The 14,018-nt window shown below is 48.2% G+C and overlaps 1 protein-coding gene across 1 annotated transcript in view; it reads right to left on the bottom strand.

Annotated features, from left to right (window-relative positions):
- Positions 1-14,018, bottom strand: part of abcb5 (ATP-binding cassette, sub-family B (MDR/TAP), member 5) — a 211,491-nt gene that overhangs the window by 49,341 nt on the left and 148,132 nt on the right. The window contains exon 18 of the mRNA XM_085989371.1: positions 11,737-11,820. Coding sequence (XP_085845497.1) covers positions 11,737-11,820 — 84 coding nt within the window. The remainder of the gene's footprint in view (positions 1-11,736; positions 11,821-14,018) is intronic.

Raw genomic sequence — 14,018 nt, 5'->3', positions numbered from 1 at the left:
GTTTAAATGTTCCTGTAGTATCGTTACTATGTCTTCAAAACTCTTTTCCATTGGTTTTGTTGGGGTTACTAGATTTCGTAATAAACCATACGTCTTTGCACCCATTAAATTTAACAATACCGACGCTTTCTTGTCATCTGACACCTCATTTGCCTTGCAGTATACCTCTATTCGTTCGACATATGTAGTCCAATCTTCGACTTCATTGTCAAATGCGGTGATACTGCCACTCTTTGGCATTTTGGGTGTGGTGTAAAATGGCATCGCCCAATGGCTTAAAATGGCATCTCCCGTGCTTTCCTTCCTCCCCCGCTGCTGCCAACGCTGCTCCCGGCGTTTCTTGTGGCAATGGCGGTGCCCTGTAGGTTTCACGCGCTTCTCTCTCTCCCTCTCTTCGACGCTGCTCGGCCCCTGAACACCGGCTGCGCCCTGTGCACTCTGCCCTCTCTCTCTCTCCCCCATCGACGCTGCTCGGCCCTTTGCTGTGCCGCTCGGTCGGGCTCTAGCCTGCCGCTGTCCGGGAAGGGTCTGCGCACTACCTGTTGCCAGCCCGTTTCGCTGGACCACCTCGATTGGAAAGCCAAGCCTGGCTCTCGACAGCCTCCCCCGCAATTCTCGAGTCTCTGCTGGATGACTGGGCGGTTGCCCGTGGTCGACGCCCGAGTCTCTAGTCTTGACCTCCAATCCACTGATCTCCAGGAACGAATCCCCGGGAGGTGATGCAGAGTTGCACGTTGGTTCGGACTTGCCTCGTCGCCAATGTTGTGTCTGTGTACAATAAGACACAGACTGCAGGAGAAACGGTACAACAGGTGTTTACTCAACGTGGCTCACACTGGAACTGATCTGTACAGATTACTACTCAGTACTACATACAGGTGTGGTCACCGCCGGTACTGCAGTATACATGAGCTGTAAAAGATAGTTCCCCCCTTAAAGGTATATACATTACAGCTTGGATGAAGAGGAAAGCCTGTCAGTGCAGCAGCTTGACACTTGAAACTGCACAACGCTGGCCCCATCCTCATCTACTCTGTCATGGCCTCTTACATGCTCCGGTATCAGCCCAGAGACACCCACTCATGAGGAAACTGAGCTAGAAGGATTTTTACAGGGTGAAGTGCTGAGCAATAGTGAGCATGAGGACCTGAGAGTGGAGGAGAATAAGAATGCTGTTCCTCCACAGAGGTGAAGAAGTGACCATACTCAGCTGATGAACCTAGGAACTCAGATCTCAGAAGGCCAGTATTCAATAGAACAATGATTTGGGAGCATTGGTCTCATGTGCAGGTAGTGGAAATGGCATCATAGGTCATTGAGTCATAACAGCACAGAAGGAGGCCATTCCACCTATCGAGTCCATGCCAGCTCTCTGTAAAGCAATCCAGTCAGTCCCATTACCCTGCTCTATCCCCGTAGCCCTGCAAATTTATTTCCCTCAAGTACCTATCCAGTCTCCCCTTGAAACATTGAGTGTCTCCGCTTCCACCACTTCCGTTGGCAGCGAGTTCCAGGTCCTCACCACTTGCTGCGTAAAAAAGTTTTTCCTCACATTCCCCCTGTATCTCTTGCCCAAAACCTTAAATCTGTGTCCCCTAGTCCTTGTACCATCAACTAGTGGGAACAGCCTTCCCCCGTCTCACCTATCCAAACCCGTCATAATCTTGTACACCTCTATCAAATCACCCCGCAACTTCCTTTGCTCTAATGGAAACAAATCCAACTTCTCCTACCGTCCTTGTAGCTAACGTCCCCCATCCCCAGAACCATTCTGGTAAATCTCCTCTGCACCCTCTCAAGGGCCTTCACATCCTTCCTAAAGTGTGGTGACCAGAACTGGACGCAATACTCCAGTTGTGGCCTAACCAGCGCTTTATAAAGGTTGAGCATTACTTCACTACTTTTGTACTCAATACCTCTATTTATGAAGCCCAAGATCCCATATGCTTTGCTAACCACTCTCTCAATATGTCCTGCCACCTTCAGGGACCTATTCACATTAACTCCCAGGTCCCTCTGTCCCTGCACACTCTTTAAAACTGTGCCATTAAGTGTATATTGCCTCTCCCTGTTCCTTCTGCAAAAATGCATCACCTCACACTTTTCCATATTAAATTCCATCTGCCACTTGTCTGCCAATTATGCTAGCCTTTCTATTTCCTGTTGCAGCCGATTGGTATCATCAACACTGTTTCCCACCCCCCAATTTGATGTCATCGGCAAATTTAGAAATTCTATTCCATATTCTAATATCCAGGTCATTTATATATATCAAAAAAAGCAGTGGCCCCAGCACTGACCCTTGGGGAACACCACTGTCTACCATCCTCCAGTCTGAAAAACAGCCATTTACCACAACTCGCTGTTTTCTGTCCTTAAGCCAATTCCTTATCCAAGCTGCCACTGATCCATCTATTCCATGAGCCTCAATTTTGTTAACCAGCCTTCTATGTGGTATTTTGCCAAACGCCTTCCGAAGATCCATGTAGCCATCATCCATTGCATTCATCAATCCTCCCTGTTACTTCATCAAAAAATTGAATTATTTTAGCCAAACACGATCTGCCTTTTACAAATCCGTGTTGGCTCTCCTTAATTAGCTTAAACCTCTCCAATTGCCTGTTAATTTTTTTCCTTGATTATTGTTTCTAAAACTTTACCTACCACTGATGTTAAACTGACCAGCCTGTAGTTACTAGGATTGTCCTTACATCCTTTCTTGAACAATGGTATCACATTTGCCACTTTCCAATTCTCAGACACCTCTTCCGCATCTGGGGAAGATTGGAAAATTATGGCAAGCCCTTCCGCTATCTCCTACCCCATTTGCTTTAGCAACCTGCGATGCAAGCCATTTGGACCAGGTGACTTATCCACTCTAAGCATACCCAGCCTTTCTAGTACATCCTGTCTATCAATTTGCACCCCTTCCGTTGCTTCTACCTTTTCCACTTCTACTGATATTTTGTCAGCATCCACCTCCTTAGTAAACACTGATACAAAGTACTCATTGCGTATTCTAGCCTTGCCCTGCACCTCGAAGCATATATCACCTTCTTTGTCCCTAATAGGCCCCACCCTGCCTCTTACTACCCGCTTTCTGTTTACATGCCAGTATAATATTTTTGGGTTCCCTTTTATGTTAACAGCCATTCTACTCTCATATTCTCTCTTTGCCAATCTTATTTTCATCTTCTCTTCCCCATTCAACTTATTGGATTTGGTTTGGTTCTCCCTTGAAGAATTTACCTGACATTCATCATACACCTTTTTTGTTTCATCATCTTTCCTATCTCCCTCATCCTCCAAGGAGCCCTTGCTTTGGTTCCTTTACCCTTCCCTCTTGTTGGAATGTACCTAGCCTGTACTTGGAACATGTCCTCCTTAAATATCTCCCATTGTTCCGTTACAGTTTTTCCTGTCAGTCTTTGGTTCCATTTTACTCTGGCTAGATCATTTTGCATCCCATTGAAGTTAGCCCTATTCCAGTTTAGAAGTTCCACTCTAGATTGTTCCTTGCTCATCTCCATTGCTAATCTAAATTTTGTGATACGATGATCACTTGTACCCAAGTGTTCTCCCACAGACACTTGGTCGACCTGGCCCACCTCATTCCCTAGCAACAGATCCAGCAATGCCTCCTTCCTAGTTGGGCCAAAAATATACTGGTCAAGGATATTTTCCTGAATACATTTCAGAAATTCCTCCCCCACCTTTCCCTTTACCCTAGCATTATCCCAATCAATATTTGGGTAATTAAAGTCCCCCAATATCAATGCCATGTGGTTGAGATAATGGAGAAAGAAAGACTTGCATTTATGTAGCGCTTTCATGACCTCAGGACATCCCAAAGGATTTTGCAGCCAATGAAGTACTTTTGAAGCATAGTCACTGTTGTAATGTAGGAAATGCAGCAGCCAATTTGCGCACAGGAAGTTCCCACACACAGCAATGTGATAATGACCAGATAATCTGTTTTTAGCGATGTTGGTTGAGGGACAAAAATTGGCCAGAGAAGTGGGAGGAGGTCACTACATGTATCTGCAAAACATTGCAGGAAGTTTGCCATGTCTTATAGAACATCCTGGAGAGTGTGGCAGTCCAGGAGATACCGGCAGCATCACGGTTTCAGGAGGAGATACCAAAGGAGTTGGCGGCTACTGCTGCTTCAACAGACACTTTGAGGGACAGCCTGAATAGGATATTGTCATAGGGTTTCTAAGACTTAACTGGGACTATTTGGTCTGTTCTCACCACAGCCAGTAGCACCTTTGAGCCTGTGGCTAGCACCAGTGGACCAGAAGGAGTGGTAACAGATGTAGTTGTATCTCGGGAGTAACAATGAGTTTACATGTGGGTGGAAATGGTGATTGATCAAGGAGAATTCTGTTGAGTATTTTTGGTGGCAGGATTGTGGCATTAAAGCCTAATCACTCTATTTTACTCTTTTTTGCCCTGAAAAACTGCCCAAAAAAGGCAGTTTCAGGAATGAATATCTAGCCCATTGTGTTTATATTTACAATTTATTCCAGCAGTTCTTTGGGGTTTCCATTGATCTTACGGGGAAGTTAAAGCTTAACTCTGGTTCTTTTAAAAATGAACAATGTAGTGTATGTACCCTTAAGGGGAGAACTAATTTTTACAGCTCCTGTATACTGTAGTACCGGCAGTGACCACACCTGTATATAAACCCAGAATAGGGATCTGTACGTTTAGTTTTAGAGTAACCCTCATCCAGTAAACACCTGTTGATTGTTCCCTGCAGTCTCGTGTCTAGTTATTGAAGGAGACACAACATCAAGATACACGGATCTAACATTGGCGACGAGACTATTCAAACCTACCTGCAACTCTGCAGCACCTCCCAGTGATTCGCTCCTGGAGAAAAAAAAAGGCCGAGTCTAGAAGCATGGGCGTCGACCATCCAGCGGAGACTTGAGCATCGCAGGGAAGGCTGTTGAGAGCTGGGCTTGGTTCTCCAGTCACGGTGGTCCAGCGAAACTGGCTGGCACCAGGTACGGTGCAGACCCTTCCTGGACAGCAGCGGCTAGAGCGGACCGACGGCACAGAAAGGCCGAGCAGCGTCGACGGGAGAAGAGAGAGGGTAGAGCGCACAGGGCGCAGCCGGTGTTCAGGACTGAGCGGCGTCGACGGGAGAAGAGAGAGGGTAGAGCGCACAGGGCGCAGCCGGTGTTCAGGACCGAACGACGTCGATGGGAGAAGAGAGAGAGGCGCAAAGGGAAAACGCGCAGAGCACAGCCGGTGTTCAAGGGACGAGCAGCATCAGCGGGGAAGAAAGGGAAACGTGCAGAGCGCAGCTGGTGTTCAAGGGCCGAGCAGCCGCAGCGGAGAAGAAGGGAGGGTGCGGGAAACGCCATTTTGAGGCACAGCGGAGAAGAAGGGAGAGCATGGGAAAACGCCATTTTGAGCCGCAGCGGAGAAGAAGGGAGAGCGCGGGAAAACGCCATTTTGAGCCAGTCTAACCACACCCAGGGATGCCGAAGAGTGGCAGTATCACAGCGTTCGACAATGAAGTCGAAGATTGGACGACATATGTCGAACGCATAGAAGTGTGCTGCAAGGCGAGTGAAGTGCCAGATGAGAGGAAAGCGCTGGTATTGTTGAATTCAATGGGTGCAAAAATGTATGGCTTACTGCGAAACCTAGTAACCCCAGAGAAGCCAGTGGAAAAGGATTTTCGAAACATAGGCCCCGATTTTCGGCTTGTGTGGGGAATGGTCGGATTTCCCCGAATGTGAGGTTTCTGACACACATAAAAAAGTGTCAGCCAGCCCCACGCAATTTCCCCTCAATTGGCCAATTAATTCCCAGCATGTGGGAAGCCTTGCTAATTGTCTAAATTGAGTCAGAAATCCCCACAGTATGATGTCATCATTCGTGGTGCTTTCAAGGTCCATGGCAAACACGGCATCCTCTGAAGGCTTCCAAATGAACCATACAGGATGGCAGAGGAGCCTGCAGCAGCTGTGGACAGTGCCAGACCCCGAGCTGCCTTCAAATTCGATAAGGCTTCACTGCAGGCATTATTGGATGGGGTTAGGGCCCACAGGGAGGTCCTCTTCCCTAGGTCAGGGAGGAAGAGGCCTCCCACTGAGACCAATGCTGCATGGATGCAGGTGTCAGCAGATGCCAACTCGCTGGGAGTCACCAGAGGAACCTTGACATTACATGTGTAACTCCTTCCTTTACTCCCCAACAGTACCATCCAGAGCCCCCGTCCTCACTGTGGAGGAGGAAGAGGCTGTGCAGCCAGACTCCTCAGAGGAAGCTCCAACCTCTGAGGGCGCAATGTCAGCAGAAGTAAGCGCACCCAGCACCAGCGCAGACACTCACACCTCAGGGGGACCTTCGGGACATAGAGTAGTTTTGTCACCTGGTGTTTCACAGCTGACAAGTGAGCCTCAGCAGATTCTGGAGACAGGGACAGCAGTGGAGAGTCCTCGTCGGAGGGCGCAGGGCCCTGCCAGCTCAGCTCAGCTGCGCTGCATCTCGACCCTCTGCCTCTGGGTCCATCCGCAAGAGAAGAGGTGATGGATCTCCATGCACAGATGCAGGAGTCTCTGGCAGGTTTTGTCTCCAGGGTCGCTGCGAGTGTGGAGCGAATGGAGGAGTCCATAGCGACCATGAGCAGTGCCTTTGTGGAGTCATTGGTGCATGACTCCATGGAGGAGATAACTCGCCAGCATACGGAAAACATGGTGAGTGCTCATAAGAGAATGACATCTCTTGAGGAGCGTTGGCCATCTGTTGAACAGAGAAACCAGATCTTCATGAAAGTCCTTCTGAGTAGGACTGCCAGTGCAGAAACGGGTCCCACTGGCCCCCTAAAGCACAGCAAGGTGCTCTCAAGCCACTTCCAAGTGCTAGCCCCTTCTGGCTTGTGCAGCTTCAGGTGAGTGAGCAGCAGCCTGGTGCTCCTGGTGCTCATCCTGCTGTTCCTGGTTCTGCTGCTGCCACCTCTGCTGTTGGAGATCCTCTAATGCCAGGAAGGGAAGGTGCCAAAGGCCTCCCATGCTTCTAGCAGATGCCTCGGTTGAGGAGGTCCTGAGTTAGGGTGGTGAGAGGGCTTCCCAGGAGCTCACACTGAAGAAGTGTGTGAGGCTCCAACTTTCTGCAGCTGCTCCTAAGGCTTCAAATAGTTCCCCCAAGCCTTGAGCAACAAGGTCCTGCAGCCTGCAAATGCTACCTCTTTAAATCTCTTCAGCCCTCAGCGACCTGCTGCTGCTAGCAAGCAAGCCAGCTGTTTTCATGCCAGCTCTCATCGGCGGGGTTCCCCACAGGCGGGTTTCAGGTGGGGAAAGCCCCAAAGTCGCAACGGCATGGGAAAATCATCCTTAACAAGGTGATCATTGGTGATTAGTGCTCCAACAAGCAGTCCCACCAGCGGCGGGCGGGACTGAAGCGGGGCGCGTGGAAACGGCGATCCGAAAGTCGGATGGGGCGGGGAATCAGACGGGGGGTGACCCGACCTGCTTTTTCCGCGATTTTCGGACCACGGCCGCATGAAAAGCTGCCCGAAAATCGGGGCCATAGTGTCAATCCTACAGGACCACTTAAACCCCACACCGCTGCTGATAGCAGAAAGATTTAAGTTTCACAAAAGGAACCAGCATAAAGATGAAAGTAATGCTGAGTATTTAACGGAACTGTGCAAGCTATCGAAACACTGCCAGTTTGGAACGGGACTAGCAGATACTTTAAGGGACAAGTTTGTGTGTGGGCTTCAAAGTGAAGGAACCCAGAAACGGCTTCTATCAGAAAAGGATCTTACGCTGGACAAGGCTTTCAGCATGGCAGTATCACACGAAGCAGCCGCACGGGGCGCTGCAGAGATACAACGGAGACCGCAAGAATATGGCACAAATGAAATGCCATACGGAACAGCGAAGTGCTATCGCTGCAGCAGAACAACATACGACCATAATGATTGCTGGTTCAAGGACAAAGTGTGCAGACAGTGTGGAAAATTAGGACACATAGCAAGAGTCTGCAGGTCGGGAAAGAAAACCAGCAGCAAGAAATCTCCACAGGAGAAGTACAAGAAGGTACATAAGGTGACGGAGAGTAGTTCAGACGAACAGAAAAGTGATACAGACTCTGGAAGCAAGGAGCTGGGTTGTCTGAAACTACATAAGGTGATCAAAATGGAGGATCACCAAACAGTCTGGGTCACGCTCAATATAGCTGGAGTCCAAGTGAAAATGGAATTGGACACAGGATCAGCCCTAACAGTGATAAACCGAAGGGACTACAAGCGGGTATTCTCACATATACCCTTGAGAGATACAGAGATTGTCTTGAAGATGTACACGGGCCAAAAAGTCTACCCCAAAGGAAAAATAAGGGTGAACGTTATATATAATGGCAAGGAAACACCAAAAATGGACCTATATGTTGTGCCAGATGGAGGACCACCACTACTAGGACGTGAATGGATCCGGAAGATACAGCTAGATTGGCATTCCATACAAGCACTGACTGTAGATGCCAAAAAGGATGACGCGCCACACCTGGACGACTGTCAAAAATGCTAACTGATGCACAAGAAGTATTCCAGGAGGGACTTGGAACACTAAGAGGCATAACAGCGACGATCAAAATAGAGGAAAATGCAAGCCCAAAGTTTTTAAGGCCAGACCGGTGCCTTATACAATCTGCCCAGCCTTCAAAGCAGAGCTGGAAGGTTTGAAACATTCAGGAGTACTGTCCAAAGTGGACTGGAGCGAGTGGGCTACACCCATCGTTCCTGTAATGAAGAGGTCGTTGAGTAATACGCCTGGGGAACCAAAGAAGGTTCGCATCTGTGGGGACTTTACGGTGACAGTGAACCCAGTCCTTCACAAGGTACAATATCCGCTTCCGCGGATTGAAGATATTTTCGCCTCGCTATCTGGAGGGAAACGCTTCACTAAGATTGATCTGGCCCAGGTGTACCTGCAAATGGAGCTAGAAGAAGCCTCGAATCAGTACCTCACGATCAACACTCATAAAGGTCTCTACCAATAAAACCGGCTGGTGTTCGGGGTAGCATCAGCTCCGGCTATTTGGCAAAGGGCAATGGATCAAGTCCTGCAAGGGATTCCAGGGACCCAGTGTTATTTGGACGACATCCTGGTCACGGGTGAAAATGACAGTGATCACCTTGCCAACCTGGAGCAGGTGCTCACTACACTGAAGGAATATGGGCTACGAGCAAATTGCCACAAATGCGAGTTTTTCCAGAAGCAGATCTCGTATTGTGGCCACGTTATTGATGAAGAGGGGCTACATAAGTCCCCTGAAAAGATTGAGGCAGTAGCCAAGGCTCCAGCACCGGAAAATGTGTCACAACTGAGGTCGTTCCTCGGGCTGGTGAACTACTACCATGAGTTCTTGCCGAATTTGTCTACAGTACTACACCCACTGAACACCCTACTGCAAACGGGGGCACCATGGAAGTGGAATGATGAATGTAAACGAGCTTTCCAGAAGTGCAAAGAATTGATCACATCAAAAGAGGTGTTGGCTCATTTCAACCCAGCACTATCAATTCAGTTGGCGTGTGATGCATCACCCTATGGTATTGGAGCGGTGCTTTCACACAAGTTCCCGGACAGCTCGGAGAGGCCGGTAGCCTTTGTGTCTCGGTCAATAACCTCAGCCGAGCGTAACTACGCCCAGATTGACAGGGAGGCCCTCAGCCTAGTGTGGGGAGTGAAAAAGTTCAACCACTATCTGCACGGGCAGAAGTTCACCTTGCTGACTGACCATCAACCACTTGTCTCCATCTTTAATCCAAAGAAGGGCATTCCGGTGATGACCGCACAACGGCCACAAAGATGGTCCCTTTTTCTAGGGGTGAACCAATATGAAATCGAGTATAAGGGCACGAAGCAGCATGGAAACGCTGATGGGCTATCACGCCTGCCACTGCCTACTGCGGAGGAAGCACCAGCAGTGGACCCTGTCGAAATATTTTATTCCACTATAATTGAACGCTTGCCAGTAACGAACGCTGATATAGAGAAGGAAACCCGAAATGACCCGACACTGTCTCGCGTATATGACTTGATGGTGTAGGGATGGCCAACACATGGCGACTCACTGTTGCCAGCATTCTCATCCAGAAGAGAACAGCTGTCAGTATGCCAGGGGACCTTGATGTGTGGATCCCAAGTGGTAATTCCACCCAAGTTAAGGGAGAGATTGCTAAATGAGCTTCACGAAGGCCATCTGGGAGGGGTGAAAATGAAAAGCCTTGCTAGGGCTTATGTGTGGTGGCCGGGGATCGATCAGCAAATTGAGGACCTGACAAAGAGCTGGTCAGGGTGCCAGAAGGTCCAAAATGCACCACCACATGCCCCTCTACACCCATGGGAGTGGCCCTCATCTCCATGGCAACGGTTGCATATTGATTTTGCTGGTCCATTCATGGACTCAATGTTTTTAATAGCCGTGGATGTGCACTCAAAATGGCCTGAGGTGATCAAAATGTCGTCCACCACCACAGAGAAAACTATTGCAGTCCTACGGACCACATTTGCCAGGAACGGCGTGCCAGAGCAGATTTGCTCTGATAACGGACCACAGTTTGTGTCCGAAGAGTTTCGAAGATTCATGAAAAGGAATGGGGTAAGGGGTAAGGCATTACACATCCGCCCCGTATCATCCAGCCACAAATGGATTGGCTGAGAGGTTTGTACAAACCTTTAAGAAAGCAGTAAGGGCCATGTGCGATGACGACATTCCACTGCAGCATAAGGTGGACAATTTCCAGTTAGCCTACAGAAATGCGACACATGCAGTCACCAGCCAGACCCCAGCCATGATGTTCTTTAACCGAAGGTTGAGATCTCGTCTGGATTTGCTCAGACCAAATGTATGAAGAGATGTTGAGAATAAGCAATTCCAGCACATCAATGAGAAGCCGACAAGGAGCTTCAATGTAGGGCAACCAGTCTTGGCCCGCGACTACCGAACAGAGAAATGGCAACCAGGAATGATATGCACACGGCAGGGGCCACTAATGTACACAGTGGATGTTGGGGAGAACATTGTGAGACGCCATGTCGACCAGATCCTAGAGTCACAGGAATGAGTCAACCCCATGTCTCGCGCACCTGGTGATGAACCCAACATACAGGTAGCATCTACCCCAGAAACAGTAGCATCGGAAGCTGATGAACCAACTGACGACAGGGGGCCTCTGCACCAAGAGCAAGACACTCAGGAAAGGCGCTACCCAGAAAGGATCAGGAAGCCACCCCAAAGACTGAATTTATAAATGGACTATTTACAGTTAACGTGCATGTTAAAAGTGTTAATTGTTAAATGAATGTTATGGTACTGTTAATCTAAAAGGGGAGGAATTGTAGTGTATGTACCTTTAAGGGGAGAACTACTTTTTACAGCTCCTGTATACTGTAGTACCGGCAGTGACCACACCTGTATATAAACCTTGAGTAGGGATCTGTACGTTTAGTTTTAGAGTAACCCTCATCCAGTAAACACCTGTTGATTGTTCCCTGCAGTCTCGTGTCTAGTTATTGAAGGACACACAACATCAAGATACATGGATCTAACAAATAATGCAATGGATTATGGAAAACTAGTTTTAACAAATATGTACTGCTTTGTACTGTACTGTACATTCAACAGTTACCGTGACACCATCGGCTGTAACTGGATGTGTTGCTTCTGTGTCTCAAATAGGAATATTCCAGTGCACTTACTCACCCCTTTAACCTGTGATGCATCTGTAGCCAAACGAGTTATTAACACACCAGTAGCATTCTTGTGATCATCAAACCAACCGATCTCCTAGTGTTAGAATAAATTAACTGGCAATTAGATTTGACCACTAAATGATATGACTTAATATGAGTTTGTAGTATCATTTCAGTCTGGGACCAGGGTATAGAGCAAACGGATTGACTACCTGCGGCTAGAATCTAGAGTTCCACTGGGATTCCACACAGTTTATTACCTCCAGCCATTTTTCAGTGGTTGGATAGGCATGGGCAGATCTTCTGCACACACCCTATGTCAAGGAGGCATACCTGGGAGGAGTTCCCAAGCTACCCCCGGAATTCTGCCTATTTCAACTTAGAAGGCCTCAGGAGCACTGTTTCCAACTGACAAAGCCACAAATTTTTACTTGGGAAAGCTAATCGATCCCAGAGGGGATCAATCACCTTTCTCAAGAGGCCTGCTTGCACCAGTGGGGTAAGAAGATTTGAAAAAGGTAATTGTTGTTGGGCCGTTCCATGGCCTTTGCTCTACCAGTGGAGTGGCATGACCCGGCTCCGACAATCTGTCCTGCAGTTCAGGGCAGGCGGTGCTTAAGCGTCCTTACTAGCTGGTACACATTTGGGTCTGCCTCAGGTACAGTAACGTCAGTTGCTCCTGTAAGTGGATCTTGTATCATTTATATGCCAGTGCTCAATATCCACTTATATTATAGTGTAAGCCAGGGGGTGTAACAATGCATGCTCATTGACATACCATCTGGACATATCTTTCACATGTGCCCTCACATGAGCTTCTCCAATCTATCAGTAGGTGAACTATTTACACTTCAGGATGTCAAAACCAGAAAAAAACATTAAGATGTTTTATTTCTCAGACAGCAAGTCAACATACAAAGCAACAGTTAAGATCCAACTCACTTCATTCAATCAGTACAACTTGTCTTCGTGTAATAATACTTTCTAAGTCTGGGAAAACACCTGCCCTTGGAGCTTTCTGTTTACAAATCTGCCTCCTCCACCCTCATCTCCAACAAGTGTGAGGAGCTCATGGACCTCTTTGTCATTAAGATTGAAACCATCCGTTAAGCTGTGTCTGCCAGTTCCCTCCCTTCCTCATGCCCACCAGGCCAAACTCCCTCTTAAGATTCCCCCCTGCACTAGCCCTGATTTCACATCTTTCTCTAGTTTCTCTCCTATCTCCCATTATATCTTCTTTGAGCTCATCTTGTCCATGAGGCTCACCTCCTACTCCCTCGACCCTATTCCCACTAAACTGCTGACCACCTAACTTCCCTTCCTGGCCCCCATTTTAGCTGATATTGTTAACAGTTCTCCCTCCTGAGGTACTGTCCCCCTCCCCTTCAAATTTGACATCATCATCCCTCTTCTCAAAAACCCAATCCTTGACTCCTCTGTCCTTGCAAACTACCGCCCCATCTCCAACCTTCCTTTCCTCCCCAAAGTCCTTGAACATGCTATTGCCTCCCAAATCCACGCCCATCTTTCCCGGAACTCCATGTTTGAATTCCTCCAATCAGATTTCTGCCCCTGCCACAGTACCGAAATGTCTCTTATCAAAGTCACAAATGACATCCTGTGTGACTGTAACCATGGTAAACTATCCCTCCTCGTCCTTCTCAACCTGTCTGCAGCCTTTGACATGATTGATCACACCATCCTCCTCCAATGTCTCTCCTCCATTATCACAGTTGGGTGGGGCTGCACTCGCCTGGTTCCATTCTTATTTATCCAGTCATTGACAGAGAATCACCTGCAAAGTCTTCTCTTCCTGCTCCCACACTGTTACCTCTGGTGTCCTCCAAGGATCTATCCTTGGTCCCTTCGTATTTCTCATCTACATGCTGCCCCTTGGCGACATCATCCGAAAACACAAAGTCAGTTTCCACATGTATGCTGACGACACCCAACTTACCTCACCACCACCTCTCTCGACCCGTCAACCATCTCTAAATTGTCAGTCATCCAGTTCTGGATGAGCAGAAATTTCCTCCAACTAAATATTGGGAAGACCGAAGCCACTGTTTTCGGTCCCCGCCACAAACTCCATTCCCTAGCCACTGACTCCATCCCTCTCTAGAGCAACTATCTGAGGCTGAACCTTGGTGTCTTATTTGACCCCGAGATGAGCTTCTGACCACATATCCGCGCCATCAGTATGACCGCCTATTTTCACCTCCATAACATCGCCCGACTCTGCACCTGCCTCAGCTCATCTGCTGCTGAAACCTTCATCCATGCCTTTGTTAC

The sequence above is a fragment of the Somniosus microcephalus genome, chromosome 5, assembly GCF_052327205.1.
Source record: "Somniosus microcephalus isolate GS21.2 chromosome 5, FLI_Smic_1.0, whole genome shotgun sequence".
Lineage (NCBI taxonomy): Eukaryota > Metazoa > Chordata > Chondrichthyes > Squaliformes > Somniosidae > Somniosus > Somniosus microcephalus.
The sequence above is the reverse complement of the archived record's forward strand: the minus strand, read 5'-3'. Positions and strand labels throughout refer to the sequence as shown.